Source organism: Chiloscyllium plagiosum, unplaced genomic scaffold, assembly GCF_037043375.1.
Source record: "Chiloscyllium plagiosum isolate Xiang-an unplaced genomic scaffold, Cpla_swu_hap1 HiC_scaffold_30, whole genome shotgun sequence".
NCBI lineage: Eukaryota > Metazoa > Chordata > Chondrichthyes > Orectolobiformes > Hemiscylliidae > Chiloscyllium > Chiloscyllium plagiosum.
This window is the reverse complement of record NW_028270168.1, coordinates 20,560,379-20,578,560: the sequence shown is the minus strand read 5'-3', so window position 1 is coordinate 20,578,560 and position 18,182 is coordinate 20,560,379. Positions and strand designations below refer to the sequence as shown.

Below are 18,182 nucleotides of genomic sequence, written 5' to 3'. Positions count from 1 at the left end.
TACAGATTTCTTACAGAAACTCAGCACCTACGGACCAGTTGAACCCGGAACCTTCCTCGTCACAATGGACGTTTCAGCACTCTACCCCAGCATCCCCCACAATGATTTCAACACCAACAACTGCTAATCTCCGAGCACCGTGCTACAACTCATCCACTTCATTCTCAACCACAACATTTTCAACTTTGACAACCAGTTCTTGATCCAAACACACGGAATGGCCATGGGGACCAAATTTGCACTCCAATATACCAACATTTTCATGCATAAGTTCGAACAAGACTTCCTTTCTGCACAGGACCTCCAACCAACACTATACACCAGATATGTTGATGCCATTTTCTTCCACTGGACCCATGGTGAGGAGTCACTGAAACAACTACAGAGTGATATCAATGAGTTTCATCCCACCATCAGACTTACCATGGACTACTCTTTAGTATCTGTCTCATTCTTGGACACATGCATCTTCATCAAGGATGGGCACCTTCGCACCTCACTCTACCGCAAACCCACTTCTCTAGTTTCCACCCTAAACATATTAAAACAGCCATCCCTTACAGACAAGCCCTACACATACACAGGATCGGTTCAGATGAGAAGAAACATGACGGACACCTGGAAGTGCTCAAGGATACCCTCATAAGAACTGGGTACGATGCCCAACTCATTGATCACAAGTTCCGACATGCCACAGCAAGAAACCATAATGACCTCCTCAGGAGACAGACATGGGCTGCAACAGACAGGGAACCCTTTGTTGTCCAGATTCTCTCTCATACACAAACTCTCTCTCTTATGCACACACATACACTCCCTTCACTCACAACCATGCACGCACCTTCTCACAGGCATATACCCTATCATACTCTCACCCACACACTTACCCAAGTCTACACACACATATACACACATACACACTCTATCACATGCACTCACACTTACATACACACACTCACTCGCGCACACTCACTCTGTCTCTCCTACACACACACATATAAGTTTATGCGGTGAATTTGTTTTATTTTGCTCAAAAACTGCCTGAATCCATGTAAAACTCTGTAAATCCCACTTTAGAAACAGAACTAGTCTAACTCAACACTGGGACACAGACAGACCTCACAACTTAATGCATTATCTGAATTGAGATGGCACTTATTGTTAGAATAGCTCGACCTTTCTTGAGAATGTAATTTAAAAGAAGTTCTGGGATTTATATATCAAAGAACAGAAACCAACGCATCCCATTCTAAAAGATGAAAGACTTGATCTAAAATTGTTTAATGTATCATCACATCTCCATGACACTGTACTCATTTGGCTATAAATTCTGTGTCTTATGATCTTATTGTCCACAGCCACCTGAGGCAGAAGCAGAGCTTTGAAAGCTAGTGCTTCCAAATAAATCTGTTGGACTATAACCTGGTGTTGTGTGATTTTTAACTTTGCTGAAAATGTGTTGCTAGAAAAGCGCAGCAGGTCAGGCAGCATCCAAGGAACAGGAGAATCGACGTTTCGGGCATAAGCCCTTCTTCAGGTTCCTGAAGAAGGGCTTATGCCCGAAACGTCGATTCTCCTGTTCCTTAGATGCTGCCTGACCTGCTGCGCTTTTCCAGCAACACATTTTCAGCTCTGATCTCCAGCATCTGCAGTCCTCACTTTCTCCTCGATGATTTTTAACTTTGTCCATCCCAGGCCAACACCGGCACCTGCATGTCATATAATACTTAGACCATGAAGTTGTCATTTTCAATATTTTACTCAACAGATTTTATTTATTAAATCCTATTTGGGGCTGCATTGCTTCATAAAGACCCCAGTCTACAGAATCAGTGCCAAATATTTTGATGGCTACAAATTGTACGAAAGATGTTATTATTTAATTATTTATTTCCCACAGTTCCTAAATATTCACAGGGTTTTCTGTTTTTAAGAATGTCCTTAGTTTCACAATGCAGAGGAAGATTCACTTACTCAAAGCGTTACGCTCTTATAACCAGGTACAGAGCAGAGCAATCTCAGGCCGGGTGCATGGGCTGAGGGTCTGCCAGGGGAGCACTGCAAATGGGGAACGTTACAAATTTCAAAGGGGTAGTGGCACATTTTTGGCACATGGGTATTGAAGGGTAGGAAGGATAATGTGCTATAGGAAGTGTGTGACACTTGGGAGCATCCTGATGACCTTCTCCAATCCAAGACCTTCATTGTTCTTTGATGCTACACTCATGAGAACAATAATGGAGTTTGAGATTGATTGACTGACGGAAAAGGGATGCGGATCATGAACCTATATTGGCTCTGCCACTTTTAGGGGAAGTGAGACATAACACCGTCTATTGCCATTTTAAAAAAAAATCCATTCAAGCTTAAGTAGATTACCGCCTAACAACTTTATATTTTCACTCTTTTCTATAGGGAGAATGGTGAGAATGTCCAACTCCCTATCTGGTGGAGTGGATAAGACAGAGAACATTGATGCATGAAGCTTAATGTATACATGAGAGATGACGGAGTATATTGATAAGGCCAGATTGGGAAGAGGCTATTGGAATGGAATTGAGCATTAATGCTGGCATAGATCAATTGAGCCAAATGGCTTGTTTTTGTGCTGTAAGTTTTAGGTGATATTTTGGGAGAATTAAGGAGGTTTTTTTTAATGGTGCAGCATGTTTAATCATATCCCCTGGAATTTGTTTGATTAACCTGAGGAATTGGGAAGGAAATTCCCACAGATATACTTTTCCTAAATTTTGCTCATGTTTTGTTTCTTCAAGGAAGGTTAAAGTACAAGGTTTACTTGGCAGAGGGAGCATGTTTATACCTTTTCACATATAATTCAGTAGTAAACAGAAAGGCAAATAGAATGTGCAGTGAATAAACTCCCTTCTGTGTCGTAAACATTTGAAAATAATGACTTATTTCAAAAGTTCTACTAATCTTCAATAAGTTGAACTGGGCTGTAATATCCACCGATAGCAAATGTCTCATTTCTCCTTATTTAACTGCGTTGTAGCTGCTATCACACTCCTGGTTTAATGGACTGTTTTCACTATATATGGTGTATGGCTGATCCAAGATAGGATTTGATTCATCTGAAAAAGAAAATAGATATAAAATTCAAGATAAATGTGTTAAAACTATAAGGATTGCTCAGTGGATAGTACTTTCCTCTTGTTGCAGAGGTTGTGGGCTCAACTCGTTCCTCATAAGCTTGTGCACAACATCCAAAGCTGATCCTTACAATGCAGTAATAAGGGAGTGTTGATTAATATGTTAAACCTCAGTGCCACGAAGCTGATCCCTTTTCATTTTGAACAGTGACTACACTTTGTAAGTATTTCATTAGGTGTGAAGTTCTTTGGGTCATCCAGAGGTGTGAAAGGTGCTATTTAATGCAAGTCTTTCTTTCCTTCTGCTAGGAATTTGTACTGTGCAAGTGTTTAATGCTACCATCTGTGCAGCACTAATCCTCAGAGGCTGGATTGTTGTTGGTTCAATATCTTCTTTTTGCTAAATTAGCTCACCTCAGCTGGGGAATTGGCTAAAATTACACTGACAGAAAAATAAGCAAGAAGGAAAGACCATTTGTCTCATCAAGGCCAATTCCTGTGACATACAAACTCCCAATAATCATTTCGCTACCTCGGTTCTCCATTAGAATCTACAACACTGCCGACAAAATTGTCTACATTTTCTCTTTGAATATCCTACCTTTAGTGCTCATTAACAACTATCTGCCTCTCCAGTATTAAAACACTGCAATCAGGCCCCGTCTCTCGCGTGTCCTAACCCTTGCATTGAACATCATCCCTTCAGTACCTTAACTGCCCATAGAAATCCTTTCTTCGTTTATCCAGCTCTGATTAAAACTTGTCGCATCAGTAGCCCAATAAAACCATTCCTCCAGTTTCTTACCTCTCCACTCAAACCCCATTCCTTCAGTACTCTAACGCACCTATCAAAACTCATTCCTCTTGGATCTTTTACCTCCCAATGAACTCTATTCTTCCAGTATTCTAACCCTCCCATTGAATCCCATTCCTCCTGTACCCAAACCATCTCAACCCTACTCCTCCAGTAACTCTCCCAATGAAACTCATTCCTATTTGTTCTATTACTCTGATGTACTTAGGTAAGGTATTATTTGTCCGGTTAGCAGGCAAAGCAATTTTTTTCACTCTGTCTCGGTACAAGTGACAACAAATCAAATTAAATCAAATCAAAGAGTCATTAATCTGTAGTCTAGAGACCTGTAGACTAGGGAAATGTAAGATCCTGCGTCTAACCATAGCTTAGTCACTGTTTATTTTACTTGTTCATGAGATGTGGGCATCACTGGCTAGCCCGACATTTGCTGCTCACCCCTAATTGCTCAAAAGAAAGTAGTGGTGAGTTGCTTTCTTGAATCACGGCAGTCCATTTAGGCCCAAATGAATCCACACCGCCGTTAGGAAAGGAGTTCAGGAGATTGACTGTGACAGTGCATGAATGGCAATATACAGGCGGTCCCCATGTTATGACTTCTTGAGTCCATTAACAAGTCGATTTGTAAACAACTCTAAACGCAATGCAGGACAATATTAAGTCACCATTCGTAAGTACAGGAAATTTTCAGATATCAGATCTTTAACATTACACCCCGTATGTGATCACATTAGTAAATCGGGGGCCCCCTGTAGTTCTAAGTCAGAATAGTGTGTGGCTTGGAAGGGAACATGCAGGTGGTGGTTTTCCCATGTGCCCTTCTAGGTAGCAGAAGTCCCAGTTTGGAAAATTCTGTTGAGGGACCCTTGGTGAATTGCCACAGTGCATCTTGTAGGTAATGTACTGTATACTGTTACCACTGTGCATCAGTAGTGAAAGCAGAGGTGCTTGGAGAATGGATATGACCATGTCACATTTAGCTGCAATAGACCATTTAGTGGTGATGTTAAAAAACAAAGGATAGTGGAAATATGGAATTGTCTGCCCAGAAGGTAAGGAGTGCTGTCATGGTGGCATAAATATGGACTATTAATTTTCTAATTCCATTGTCCTATTAATAGCTGGGACTTTCATGGGTTGAAATTATTTTTTTAAAAAGGCAACAAAAACACAGGCTTTAAATGACCACGGCAATCAAATGGTTAGCTAAGTTTCATGAAACCAATATAGATTAAACAAGGGAGAGACAAGCTGAAATTAACATGTTTTTCTAAGAGCAATGAAACCAGCCAGCAAGCCCCTTGAGAAAGTGTTTAAAAAGGCCTCCATTTTCTAGTCTAATTCATACTTTTTGAAAATGTTCACATGACACCTCACCTACAATTAATAAGCCTGAGAACATATCTTCCGCAACAGACAAGCTTCCAAGGAGTTGTTTTGACAGAGAGAAGAGATGAAACTAAGGATGCAGCACTGAACAGAGGCTATTGATGCTTTCTTTCAGGAGGACAAAGCACCTTGATTGGAGATAAATATCAGGACACTGAGAACTCAAAGGATAACTACATCATTCATTATTATTGATGGTCCCAGATACTAATAGTCAACCATAGTGCAATTTAAAACTTTACACCTCAAACACTCCCTAAAGACTTCAAATTGTATATTATTTTACCTTCCTTTGTACTGGACCCTATTTCCTTTTAACTTTTCAACTGATATATATGTGTGTGTGTGTTTGTGTGTGTGTCAACTATTGTTTTTCTTGTGGTTAGTACATAATAGCTTTTCCTTTCACTCAAGAAAGCTTTTTAATTGCCTCCTTATTGCTTACAGTAATTGGAGAATAGCTATACTCACATGCTAAAAAGAACATAAATCTTTGCTGCAACCAACTGGCAGATTGATAATGGGCGACACAGTGGCACAGTGGTTAGCACTACTGTCTCACAGCGCCAGAGATCTGGGTTCAATTCCCGCCTCAGGCAACTGTCTGTGTGGAGTTTGTACATTCTCCCTGTGTCTGTGTGGCTTTCCTCCAGGTGCTCCGCTTTCCTCCCACAGTCCAAAAATGTGCAGGTTAGGTGAATTGGCCATGCTAAATTGCCCGTAGTGTTAGGTGAAAGGGTAAATGTAGGGGAATGGGTCTGGGTGGGTTGCTCTTCGGAAGGTCAGTGTGGATTTGTTGGGCTGAAAGGCCTGTTTCCACACTGTGAGTAATCTAATCTAATCTAAACAAAAGAGGGGAAACATTTTACCCTGCCTTATTCGGCCGTAATGAAATTAGGAGCTCAATGTCTGGAATAGTACTACTGACTATGAAAGAACTGGATTGGGGAAATTAAATTGTTCCTTCAAAGTCTATTTTAAATAAATTTATAAAAAAAATTTCTTCAATCTGTAACACTGAAATGTTGAGATGACCACATTTAATGTCAATGTTTTCATAGATCAGGATAAGGTAACTTATGAAAAGTTCAACCTGGAAACAAGTTAACTTCCAGCATCCTAGAGGAGCCAGTAGTCAAAGTTTACTTGGAGAGTGAACTTATTAATGGTCTGGTAACAGAGGAGACAATCCCAAGTCTATTATGCTTTTGCATTAGCAAACAGTAAAACTGCACTTCCTTTCACTCAAGAACATCTTTGTAATTGGCTCCATTTTGTTTCTGGTGAAAAAAATTAACTGCATTTTAATTGAGAAAATGAAGTTAAAAGTTCATGTTGTAAAGAACTTAAAAAACTAAAGAACTGAGGATGCTGGAAATCAGAAACAAACTCAGAAATTGCTTGAAAAGCTCAACAGGTCTGGCAGCATCTGTGGAGAGGTAAAACCAATGACTGTAGGTGCTGGAAACTAGAGTCTAGATTAGAATGGTGCTGGAAAAGCACAGCAGTTCAGGCAGCATCCAAGGAGCAGTAAAATCGACATTTCGGGCAAAAGCCCTTCATCAGGAATACAGGCAGAGAGCCTGAAGGGTGGAGAGAGAAAATCGAGTTAGTAGACCAACAAGCAAGGTTGGAAAGAGGAGAACCAATTCAGCTCTCTTCACATTTTCTCGTGACTATGCTGGTGAGAAAATTGGAGCTTTAAAGGTGAAGATTAATAGATTTTTGGTGAGTAGAGGATGATAGGCAAACAAGTAATGGGATTATGACACAGATCAGCAGTGATCTAATGAAATGTGGAACAAGTGTGAGGGGCTCATGGTCTCCTGCTGGAAAAATGCACTGCACCCCAGCAGGAATCAACACCTTTAGAAGGGTAGGATGAAAATCAGAAGGATAAATACAGGAGTTAGTATTTTCAAATGGGTCTGATGGATGTTTAACATGCACCTTAATTACCATGTGTTCCTCACCTGTGGGAATGTCTCCAGAGCTCTCATTGGTTTGATCAGCCTTTGGTAAACACTTGCCACAGCAGAAACAACAACACAAACAGCAGCAACAGCAAGTGATGATCGTACAGAAATAGGCCAAAAACTGTAAGAGAAACAAAGCTTTCAGTACACAATTGGGAAAAAAAACAACTAACCGACAATGAGACCAGACATTACAATCATCCTGCCTCTAAACCCAAGGACCTGAGTCCCAGTGGTAAGGGCGTGAACTGCAAAGCCAGCATTGGATCAGATGTGTTCAAGTCCTCTGACTTAAAGCACTGCCAACAACTTCCATTTTGCATTCATTTCTTTACTTAAACTATCCAACAACTTTTGTCTGATCTCATTAAAGTTTGATCAATCCTTTGTTGGAAACGAGTCCTATAACTTGCAACAAATCCTCGAGAAATTAACAGCTGCAGTATAGATGACATAGCATCGTGATGGCTCCCTATCTTATTTCAGGTGGTTCCAGGAGATTTTTGACATTTTCAAATAGTTGGATAGAAGTGGTGGGAAAGAGCTGTATTGATTGGGTGTGAACATTTGCAGGCAAAGTAAAATAGTCCAAAGTGATGAACAGATAACATCCTGACTAACGCTTCGACGGCCTCTGATATTTTAGTAACTGCCTCCTGCATAAAATTTGATGGACACATGAATCAGGATGTGCAATCAGTAAGTTTATTGGTAAGGGAATGAAAAAAGATTAAAGAAATGCTGAAACATAATGAAAATAGAAAAGGACATACAAGATTGGGTGCAAGGGAAGAGAAATCAGAATTAATTTGAGGTCTGATCAACTTTGAACTTGAAACTGTTAATGTACATGGACTCTCCTGTGAATTTGTGAGGTTTAGCTGTACTTAATTAATGCCAAGAATAGTTATTAAATTACAGTGTATAAACCTGTTCATATTGACCTGTAATGTTATAAATACTGTTATTTTAGATTAGATTAGATTCCCTACAGTGTGGAAACAGGCTGTTCAGCCCAACAAGTCCACACCAACCCTCCGAAGAGTAACCCACCCAGACCTACTAACACTATGGGCAATTTACCAGACCTGCACATCTTTGGACTGTGGGAGGAAACCCATGCAGACACGGGGAGAATGTGCAAACTCCACACAGACAGTCGCTCAAGGCTGCAATCGAACCTGGGTCTCTGGTGCTGTGAGGCTGTAGTGCTAACCACTAAGCCACTCATTTTGAAGACTAATTTGCGAAAGAAGACCCATCCCTATACAGAGTCTGAGAATAATATTCCCTGGGAAGAGGCCATTCAACTCACATTGCATCCAATTAGCCACACTGCCCTTTCCTTTCCCACAATGCCGAAAAAATTCCATTCCAAGTATTTATCCAATTCTCTTTTGAAAGTTATTACTAAATTTGCTCCCACCATAGTTAACTTAAAAATATAAACAAAAAGTGCATCAAAAGCCATGATTTATTTCTAAAATATTTTCATCTAATTTTTGTGTTATAAAGTTGTTAGTTATTTAAGTTTTCATTTAACTTTTATCGGCTGCAAGGAAAATATCAGGCAATTCTCCAGGAGATCTGCTGTAGCTCTGGTGGAACCAGAAGGGCTGACATTTATATAATAGGACAACAAGAGCTTGATCAATTGGACCAATAGGTTGGGGATTGGGAGATAGATTTTGGTAAGACAATCAAGGGCAGAGCTTACACATTTAATAGTAGGCCCTGGGTGGTGTTGTTGAACTGAGAGACATAGGGGTTCAAGTATTCAAGTTCATTGAAAATTGCAACACAGGTAGACAGGGTGGTAAAGAAGACATTTGGCATGCTTGCCTTCATTGCTCAGACCATTAAGTACAGGAGTTGGAACATAATGTTTCAGTTGTACAGGACATTGTGAGGCCACTTTTGAAATACTGTGTACAGTTTTGGTTCCCCTGGTATAGGAAGAACATTATTAAATTGGAGATCCACAGAAAGGATGTACAAGGTTATGAGACTGGGAGGTTTCAGTTATAAGGATGAGGGTGGAATGGTGGCTCAGTGGTTAGCACTACTGCCTCACAGCATTAGGGACCTGGGTTTGATTCCACTTGTGGCTGACTGTCTGTGTGGAGATTGCATATTCTCCCCGTGTCTACGTGGGCTTCCTTCAGGTGCTCCAGTTTCCTCCCACAGTCCAAAGATGTGCAGTTACGTGGATTGGCCATGCTAAATTGCCTTGTTTAGGTTGGGTAGGTTAACCATAGAAAATGCAGGGTTACAGGGACAGGGTAGGGGGTTGGGTTTGGGTGGGATGATCTTCAGAGGGTTGGTTCAGACTCGAGGGGCCAAATGGCCTGTTTCCATACTGTAGGCATTCTAATGATAGACTGGGACTTTTTTGACTGGAACATAGGAGGTTGAGGGGCGAGCTTTCATAACTTTACAAAATCTTGAGGGGCATAGATAAATCAAATGTCCTTTCTGTTGAGTTGGGAAGTTCAAACTAGAGGGCACTTTAGGTGAGAGGAGGCAAATTTAAAAGGGACCTGAGGGGCAACATTTTCACACAGTGAGTGGTTCATATGTGAAATGAACTGCCAGAGGAAGTGGTAGATGCAGCTATAGTTACATCATTTTAAAAACATTTAGATAGGTACATGAATAGGAAATGTTTAGAGGGATATGTGCCAAATGCAGGCAAATACGATGGGTTGAGTTTGCGAAACTTGGATGGCATGGATGAGTTGGACCAAAGTGTCTGTTTCCATGCTGTATGACTCTATGACTCTATTCCCTCAGCATTGCATAAGAAGTTAGTCTGGATTCCCTATTATCTGAAGGTGGATGTGCTATCATGGAGCCAAGGTTCCATGAAACCTAAGTGAGGGACAAAGAGCGTGTAGGATAGAGGATTTAAGGTTGAAAATAAACAGAAGAAGGCTTAGAGATTATTCCACCAATACAACGGGGAGGACAGGATTATGTTAGGCTGTGATCATACATGTTTGAATAAACTATCAATCCACATATAGAATACAGCAACTTGACTAAAGTGCTGGAAAGCATCCAGTGGCCATGGATTGGTAACTAATTCAGGAAAGAGAAGGGGAGGGGAGAGACACAATTGGGAACATGATTGTCATTCATCTCATGTGAAAGCATAGCATTGTGGCCAAAACAAACATAGCCATGGTCTCAGGTATCAACCGGTAGGAATTCAAGTTGAATCTCCCGGACACAGAGAGCAAAATGTGTGAGGAAAACATGTACGTGGAGGAACATTATCATAAAATGGTGTATTACTTTAATTTGTTTTGGACACTTTTATTCAATCCTTACAAAAATATCTTGGAGATTTTGGATAGGAGAGATTGCATAGGCTGCCAGTCGAGAATCATCAGATCATCAAAATTGAATGGGAAGGTTGAGCAAAGGTGGGATTGATGTGTCATGGGACCAGTAATGCAAGTGTAAGGGGGGAGTAATGGAAGTGTGAGGGTGGAGTAACACAGCTCACCTTTATGCAGCAGTTATTCTTTGAGGCGAGGATGTTTTCCCCATCCTCCCCAAGCATTGAGGCCATTTGCAGCCCGACTGAGCCATATGAGTCATAGATACGCTTCTTCTTTTCATCAGAGAGTATGGTATTGGCTCTGTTTATTTCTTTGAACAGTTCAGCAGCTGTAGGGTCATCCAGATTTTTATCTGGGTGATATCTTAGTGCCAGCTTTCTACATTACAATCAGACACAGAATCAATAGCAATCAAAAACAACCGATAGAGGCAGCAATTATCCTTCTTAAAATATTCTTTTTGGAAATAGTTCTTCTGGATGGCCTCCCATCTTTCTCCCTCCATAAATCTGAACTCATAAAAACCCTGCTGCTCGAATTCACCCGAATTTATACCAAGCCCCATCACTCAACATCCGCTACTTCCTGATCTACATTGGTTCACTGTCTGTCTATACCGCAATTTAAATATTCTGCATCTTTCTCTTCAAATCTCTCCATAGCTTCATCCACTTCCTACCTTTGTAACTTGCTATAAATTCTGTGTCTTATGATTCTGCTCCACAACCACCTGATGAAGGAGCAGCACTCTGAAAGCTAGTGCTTCCAAATAAACCTGTTGGACTATAACCTGGTGTTGTATGATTTTTACCTTTATAATATTCCAAGATTTCTGCACACCTCCAATTCTGGGCTCATGTGCATCACTGCTCTACTATTCTTTCAGCTGCCTCGAACCTAAACTCTGAAATTCCCTCCGTAAACCTTGTGGCCTCTTTACCTCTCTTTCCTTCTGTAAGATGCTCCTTAACAGCTAATTTCTTGACAAGTTTTTTGATCACTTGTCTTAACATGTCTTTACATGACTGTCAAAATTTGTTTGATAAGCGCTGCTGTGAAGTGCCTTACGATGTTTAACAATGTTAAAGGTGTCTTATAAATGCAGGTTGTTGTTAATTTCAATTAGCTGGTGAATCTGCCATGCAGCGTGGGCTAGAATCAAACAGATATTCAGCTCATCCCAGATACTCAGCCTGTAATTAATTAATGAATGAATGGTTTACCAAGTCACCCAATAGTGAAACTATCAGTGTCTAATTTAACAAGACTAATCTCATAAAACTCATAAGGTGCCACATTCTACCCACTTATCTGTGTGCCTCAGACAATACTGAAATTCCAAAGAAGAAAATAGAAGTTTTTGATATGTGGATGCTAAGATTTATGCTAAAAATTACACACAAGAATAAATGAGAAGGTAATTGAAATTGTAAGAGCAAGAAGATGCAAGACATTCAAAACAAGTCAACTTGTCAGGATTTCAGCCATGTCCTACCAAGGTCTCTTTGAGAGGTCAAAGTAGAGGGCTTCAGAAAGAGGGGTCAGTCTAAATATCATTGAGTGTCATGGACTGGTTGCAATGAATGTGTGAACATGGCACAGGCCAGGTGAGTGTGGCACACCATGTTAGCAGATCTGTTGGCAGGAGTAGATACAAATAGTAGCAAGAAAATGATGACTGGCACAAACTGAACCAAAGGATCCAGTAGGCACAATATCAAAATTAGACCTGGACCCTTTGAGAGGGTGAAAGCAGGGACTGGAGTTTACACTTTTCAGTGGGATGTTGGATATGAGTATCAAAGAAAATGGGGCAATGCTGGAAAATGGAGGGAAGACACAGATCAATTATGATACAATTTAAAGACAGAACAGGCTCAAGGACCTTAAAAGCCAAATTTCATTGCCGTGTCTCTACCTGTATGCTGCTTTAACCTCTTCTGGAGTAGATTTTCTTGGCAAATGTAGAATCCTGTAGAGAGTTTCGCCACTTGTTGAATTTGCTCGCTCACGTCTGTTGGCCATTATAGCTTCTTTTAGAAAGTGAAGACAATGAGATGGTTAACAGTTGGTTGTCAAAGTCCCAACCATCTGAAGGACTTCTGTGAAGGGTGACGCACGTGTCACAGTTGCTGCTGTCTGCCTGCATACCAAGAGCAAATGTTCATAATCCTTAGATGCCCTAATCTACAATTTACAAGAGCACAGGCACCTGTCTTTGTCTCAACTTCTAATGCACAGCTTTAAAGAAAATCTGACAGCCAGAGCCTGAATGATTCTGAATTTCCTTCTGTTTCCTACCACTGTAACTTTGCTGGATATGTATTGTTGGAAGATGGGAAAAGAGTGTGGTAAAAACAAGGACTGCAGATGTTGGAAACTAGATTCTAGATTTGAGTGGTGCTGGAAAAGCATAGCAGTTCAGGCAGCATCTGAGGAGCAGGAAAATCGACATTTCGGCCAAAAGCCCTTCATTCCTAATGAAGGGCTTTTGCCCGAAACATCGATTTTCCTGCTCCTCGGATGCTGCCTGAACTGCTGTGGCTTTTCCAGCACCACTCTAATCTAGAAAAGATTGTGGTTGTTGAATCCAACCTAAGGGCAATAGCACCAGTGCAGCAGCAATTACAATCACTGCCATGAAACTTCCTTCTACATCTTTCCAGTGAAAATCCTCCTTTTTACTGGCAGAATGGTCCCTGGCTGCTTCTTTTTTAGTGACACTCCCACTCATCATTTTGCTGCTTCAGGAGCTGCTGCTATTTTCTGCTCCTCAGAAAATATCTTGTATAATTAAATATGTAAAGTTTTGTATGGGCTAAATTTAAGTTCTCCTCCAAAGGCAGTCCTGAATCACATTAGATTAGATTCCCTATAGTGTGGAATCAGGCCCTTCGGCCCAACAAGTCCACACCGATCCTCCAAAGAGCAACCCACCCCCCCTCTGACTAATGCATCTAACTATGGGCAATTTAGCATGGCCAATTCACCTGGCCTGCACATCTTTGGACTGTGGGAGGAAACTCACGCAGACATGGGGAGAATGTGCAAACTCCACAGAGACAGTCACCCGAGGATGGAATTGAACCTAGGACCCTGGTGCTGTGAGGTAGCAGTACTAACCACTGAGCCACTGTGCTGCCCTTCTGGGATTTCTCATACAAAGAAATCACATTGATCTAGGCTTTGCTCCTGAAGAAGGGTTACACCCAAAGCGTTGACCTCTCCAACGCCTGATGCTGCCTAGCTTGCTGTGTTCTTCTAGCCTCCTGCCTGTTTACTTCAGAACATATCATCATCCATTCTCCAGTCCCCATAATTTCCCAAATAAAAACAGAAAATTCTGAAAATTCTCAGTCGGTCAGGAAGCAGAGAGAAACAGTTAGTATTTAAAATAGATGACCTTTTCTCTCCATTCTCTAGCTTCCCTCTCCTCCAATTCCCCAGTCTCACTCACTCCCACATTCCTTTCTCAGAGTCCTCATCTTCAGCATCCTCTGCACGTTTAATGTAGCTATAAGTTGTAAAAGGTGTAGAAAGGATAGACCAATTCTTTATTGCCTGTTTCACAATGTCTAACAAACTCAAAATTACTCCTTGGCGGTCTAAAATTGTTTTAGAAGTTACTTAGAGTCATAGAGTCATAGAGATATACAGCACGGAAACAGTCCCTTTGGTCCAACCAGATATCCTAAATAAATCTCGTCCCATTCGCCAGCACTTGGCCTATATTCCTCTGAGCCCTTCCTATTCATATACCCATCCAGATGTCTTTTAAATGTTGTAATTGTACTAGCCTCCACTATATCCTCTGGCAGCTCCTTCCATATACATACCACCCTCTGTGTGAAAAAGTTGCCCCTTAGATCCCTTTTAAATGTTTCTCCTCTCACTTTAAACCACCCTCTATTTCTGGACTCCCTCGCCCTGGGAAAAGACCCTGTCTATTTACCCAATCCATGCCCCTCATGATATAATAAACCTCCATAAGATCACCCCTCAGCCTCCAATGCTCCAGGAAAAATTGCACCAGTCTATTCAGCCTCAAACCCTCCAACCCTGGTGAATCCTCGTAAATCTTTTCTAAACCCTTTCAAGTTTCACAACATCCGTCATATAGCACCCTCTATATAGCTCAAACCCTCCAACCCTGGTGAATCCTCGTAAATCTTTTCTAAACCCTTTCAAGTTTCACAACATCCGTCATATAGCAGCGAGACTAGAATTGCACATTGTATTTCAATACTGGCCTAACCAAGGTCTCATAGAGCTGCAACATGACCTCCCAACTCCAATACTCAAAGCACTGACCAATACAAGTAAGCATACCAAATGCCTTCTTCACTATCCTATCTATGTGCGACTCTACTTTCAAGGAACTATGAACCTGTACTCCAAGGTCTGTTTGTTCAGCAACACTCCCCAGGACCTTACCATTAAGTGTATAAATCCTGCCCTGATTTGCCATTTCCAAAATGCAGCACCTCACATTTATCTAAATTAAACTCCATCTGCCACTCATTGGTCCATTGGCCCATCTGATCAAGATCCCGTTGTAATCTGAAGTAACCTTCACTGTCCACTCCACCTCCAATTTTGGTGTCATCTGCAAACTTACTCACCATACCTCCTGTGTTCTCATTCAAATCATTTATATAAATAATGCAAAGCAGTGGACCCAGCACTGTTCTTTGTGCCACTCCGCTGGTCACAGGCCTCCAATTTGAAAAGTAAACCTCCACCACTACCCTCAGTCTTCGACCTTTGAGCCAGTTCTGTATCTAAATAGTTAGTTCTCCCTGTGTGATCTAACCTTGCTAACCAGTCTACCATGAGAAACCTTGTCGAACGCCTTACTGAACTCCATATAGATCAAGTCTAATGCTCTGCCCTCATCAATCCTCTTTACTACTTCTTCAAAAAACTCAATCAAGTTTGTGAGACATGATATCCCACTCACAAAGCCATGTTGACAGTCGCTAATCAGACCTTGCCTTTCCTAATACATGCAAATCCTATCCCTCAGGATTCCCTCCAACAACTTGCCCATCACTGATGTCAGACTCACCAGTCTATAGTTCCCTGCCTTTTTCTTACCACCTTTCTGAAATAGTGGCACCATGTAAGCCAACCTCCAGTCTTCCGGCACCTTACCTGTGGCTATTGATGATACAAATATCTTAGCAAGGTGCTCAGTAATCACTTCTCTAGCTTCCCACAGAATTCTTGTGGACACCTGATCAGGTCGCAGGGATTTATTTATCCACCTTTATGGTTGTAAAATCACTTGTTCAAATTTTCAAAATCCTTCACTATTGTTCATCATTAATCAATCTTTGTATACAGATTGCAGATACTTAAACATTTGAATAAATAGGCTATAGTCCTTTATAAAAGCTTTAGATGCTTTTGTAGTATTTCCAGTTTTCTACTTAAATTATGAAAAATGTGATAAAATAATTTTCCAGGATTTAGGACATAATCCAGACTGAAACTCCTATGCTAATACTGAGGGAATACCCTATTAAAAATGCTGCCTTTTAGATTAGATGTTATCTAAGGCCTCATCTGCCCTCCCAGGTAGAAGCAAAAGATTCCATTGTGCTATTTTGAATAGTAATGTTCTCCTGGCCAGTACATATCCCTAAATCAACATCAGCTAAGATAAATCATACCATTATCACTTTGCAATTTCTGTGAGCTTGCTGTACACAAAATGGCTGCTGCTTTTTCTACATTTTGACACTGACTACACTTCAAAAACTATATTATGGGTATAAAGTGCTTTGAGAAGTTTGATGTTGTGAATGATGCTGTATAATGCATTTTATATTTCTGCCTATAAACTATTGGGCCAGAATCTCCTACACAGCGCAGCAATGGTGATTATCAATGATTGAAGTGGAGATTTCTAACAGTATCCCAAGTGGCGCATTTCCAGGTGGTGAGTATAATTGAACCTGATCCTATTCCCTTGGACTGGCAATTGAAAGCAAACAGGGTATTTTTTTTTCCTGAAGTCTTTTCGATGCTCTCTGCTGGAAGACTTGGAGATGCTGGTGTTGGACTGGGGTGTACAAAGTTAAAAATCACACAACACCAGGTTATAGTCCAACTGGTTTAATTGTAAGCACACTAGCTTTCAGAGCGACGCTCCTTCATCAGGTGATAGTGGAGGGCTCAATCCTAACACAGAATTTATAGCAAAAATTTACATAATTTTTGGAGGGGGGGAGGCGCAGCACCAAAAACAGAAGTCATCCTTAGACAGCATAGGGAGGAAGCAACGATAATGGCAGTTGATACAGAACTACAGGTAAGATGTCCATCCTGTCGTACCACATCCAGTGCACTGTCGTGCAATCCTTGCCAATTTCACCTAAATGGTTTGTATAGTTTATAATTTCTAACATTTAAATGCTGATGTTAAAAATCATCTTAACTAAACAGTGATCTGTATTTTTTCCAATATAGGTTTATGGTGTGGAAACATGAACTGTTAAGGTTTTATCCCATTCCTCTGCTTTCTCTCTCCTGTCCTTCCTCTCCCAAACCTCTTCCTCTGCATTTCCACATTCTGTTTCTACACATAATTCCCTTAAATACTCCACAGCTGTCTCACTCAGCTCCGCTGGTGGTGTTCCTCTATCCCACTGCATCTCCATCTGCATACACCCTTTTTCCTCCACTCTTACCCCTCTCCCTTCCTTCCTGACCTTGCCCCTCATTCTTCTCCACTCTTCCAGTCTGCCACTCCCTTTCTTCCTCTTTCCTTCTGCTTCCTTGCTCTCTCTCTCCTTCTCTCTGCAACATCTCTTCTTTTCCACTACTCTCCAACTCCGGTCACTTACCCACCTTTGCCCTCTCTCCCTTGCTCCAGAATTATCCCTTCATTGTCTAAATTTTCTAAATTGTCAGGTTCGTGCCTTATCTGTTAATTTTGCAACAAACACAGGCCGATGGCCCACAAAGCAGCTGCAGCTCAGTGCACCTGCACAGGAGGAGTAGCTGAGAGTTCTCATTGGGGCTGTTCTGAATTTTCAGAGTTGTTTCCTTACCTCAGTCTTTGTTTGGATCCAATATCTGCAGGTAATAATTCCACTAGCGAGAGTATGACTTGACAAGAAACCTTGTGCAAATACTTCCTGAAATCTGCTATTGAAGGTCTGTTCTGTACATGTAACAAGTCTTGTGATCAGTAACAAATCAAAAGAGAATCTGCCTTTTGGAGTAGGAGCATAAGACACACCCTCCTGACTATGAGATGCTATAGCAACTGCTATGCTGTCAGATCCATTGAGAAAAACAATTTCAACTACCTATAGTGGCTATGCTTACATGCGCCACACAGTGTGGAATTGAGCTAAACCCAACGCAGCATCAACCTCAATTCCTGACCTGTATATAGTTAATTCAATTGAACTCATTGGTGTACATATTTTTATTTGACATTGTCAGACGTGTTATGACACATCTCTGGACCAGGTGGAACTTGCACCCAGATCTTCTCACACAGAAGTTGGGGTATTAGCTCTGCACAACAACA

General features: G+C 41.1%; 1 protein-coding gene across 2 annotated transcripts; it reads right to left on the bottom strand.

Moving 5' to 3' along the window:
- Window positions 1-2,371: 2,371 nt before the first annotated feature.
- LOC122563599 (dnaJ homolog subfamily C member 5-like) lies at window positions 2,372-17,844 on the bottom strand. Of its 2 annotated transcripts, none has more exons than XM_043717528.2 (5): window positions 17,695-17,844; window positions 12,555-12,669; window positions 10,801-11,014; window positions 7,287-7,410; window positions 2,372-3,092 (listed from the first exon to the last, which is right to left on the bottom strand). In XM_043717528.2, exons 2-5 carry the CDS (start codon window positions 12,659-12,661, stop codon window positions 2,995-2,997), a joined length of 543 nt encoding a protein of 180 aa, XP_043573463.1. In that variant the 5' UTR covers window positions 12,662-12,669; window positions 17,695-17,844; the 3' UTR covers window positions 2,372-2,994. The 2 variants fall into 2 exon arrangements, with proteins under 2 accessions (XP_043573463.1, XP_043573464.1); XM_043717529.2 differs by having other exon boundaries at window positions 12,555-12,779; window positions 17,695-17,821.
- Window positions 17,845-18,182: the final 338 nt, after the last annotated feature.

Coding starts and splice junctions, on each gene's coding strand:
- LOC122563599 (XM_043717528.2), bottom strand. CDS start 12,661: ATGGCCAACAGACGTGAGCGAGCAAATTCAACAAGTGGCGAAACTCTC. Junction 11,015..12,554: donor GAGGTTAAAGCAGCATACAG/GTAGAGACACGG, acceptor ATTGTAATGTAG/AAAGCTGGCACTAAGATATC. Junction 7,411..10,800: donor AGAATAACTGCTGCATAAAG/GTGAGCTGTGTT, acceptor TTTCTCTTACAG/TTTTTGGCCTATTTCTGTAC.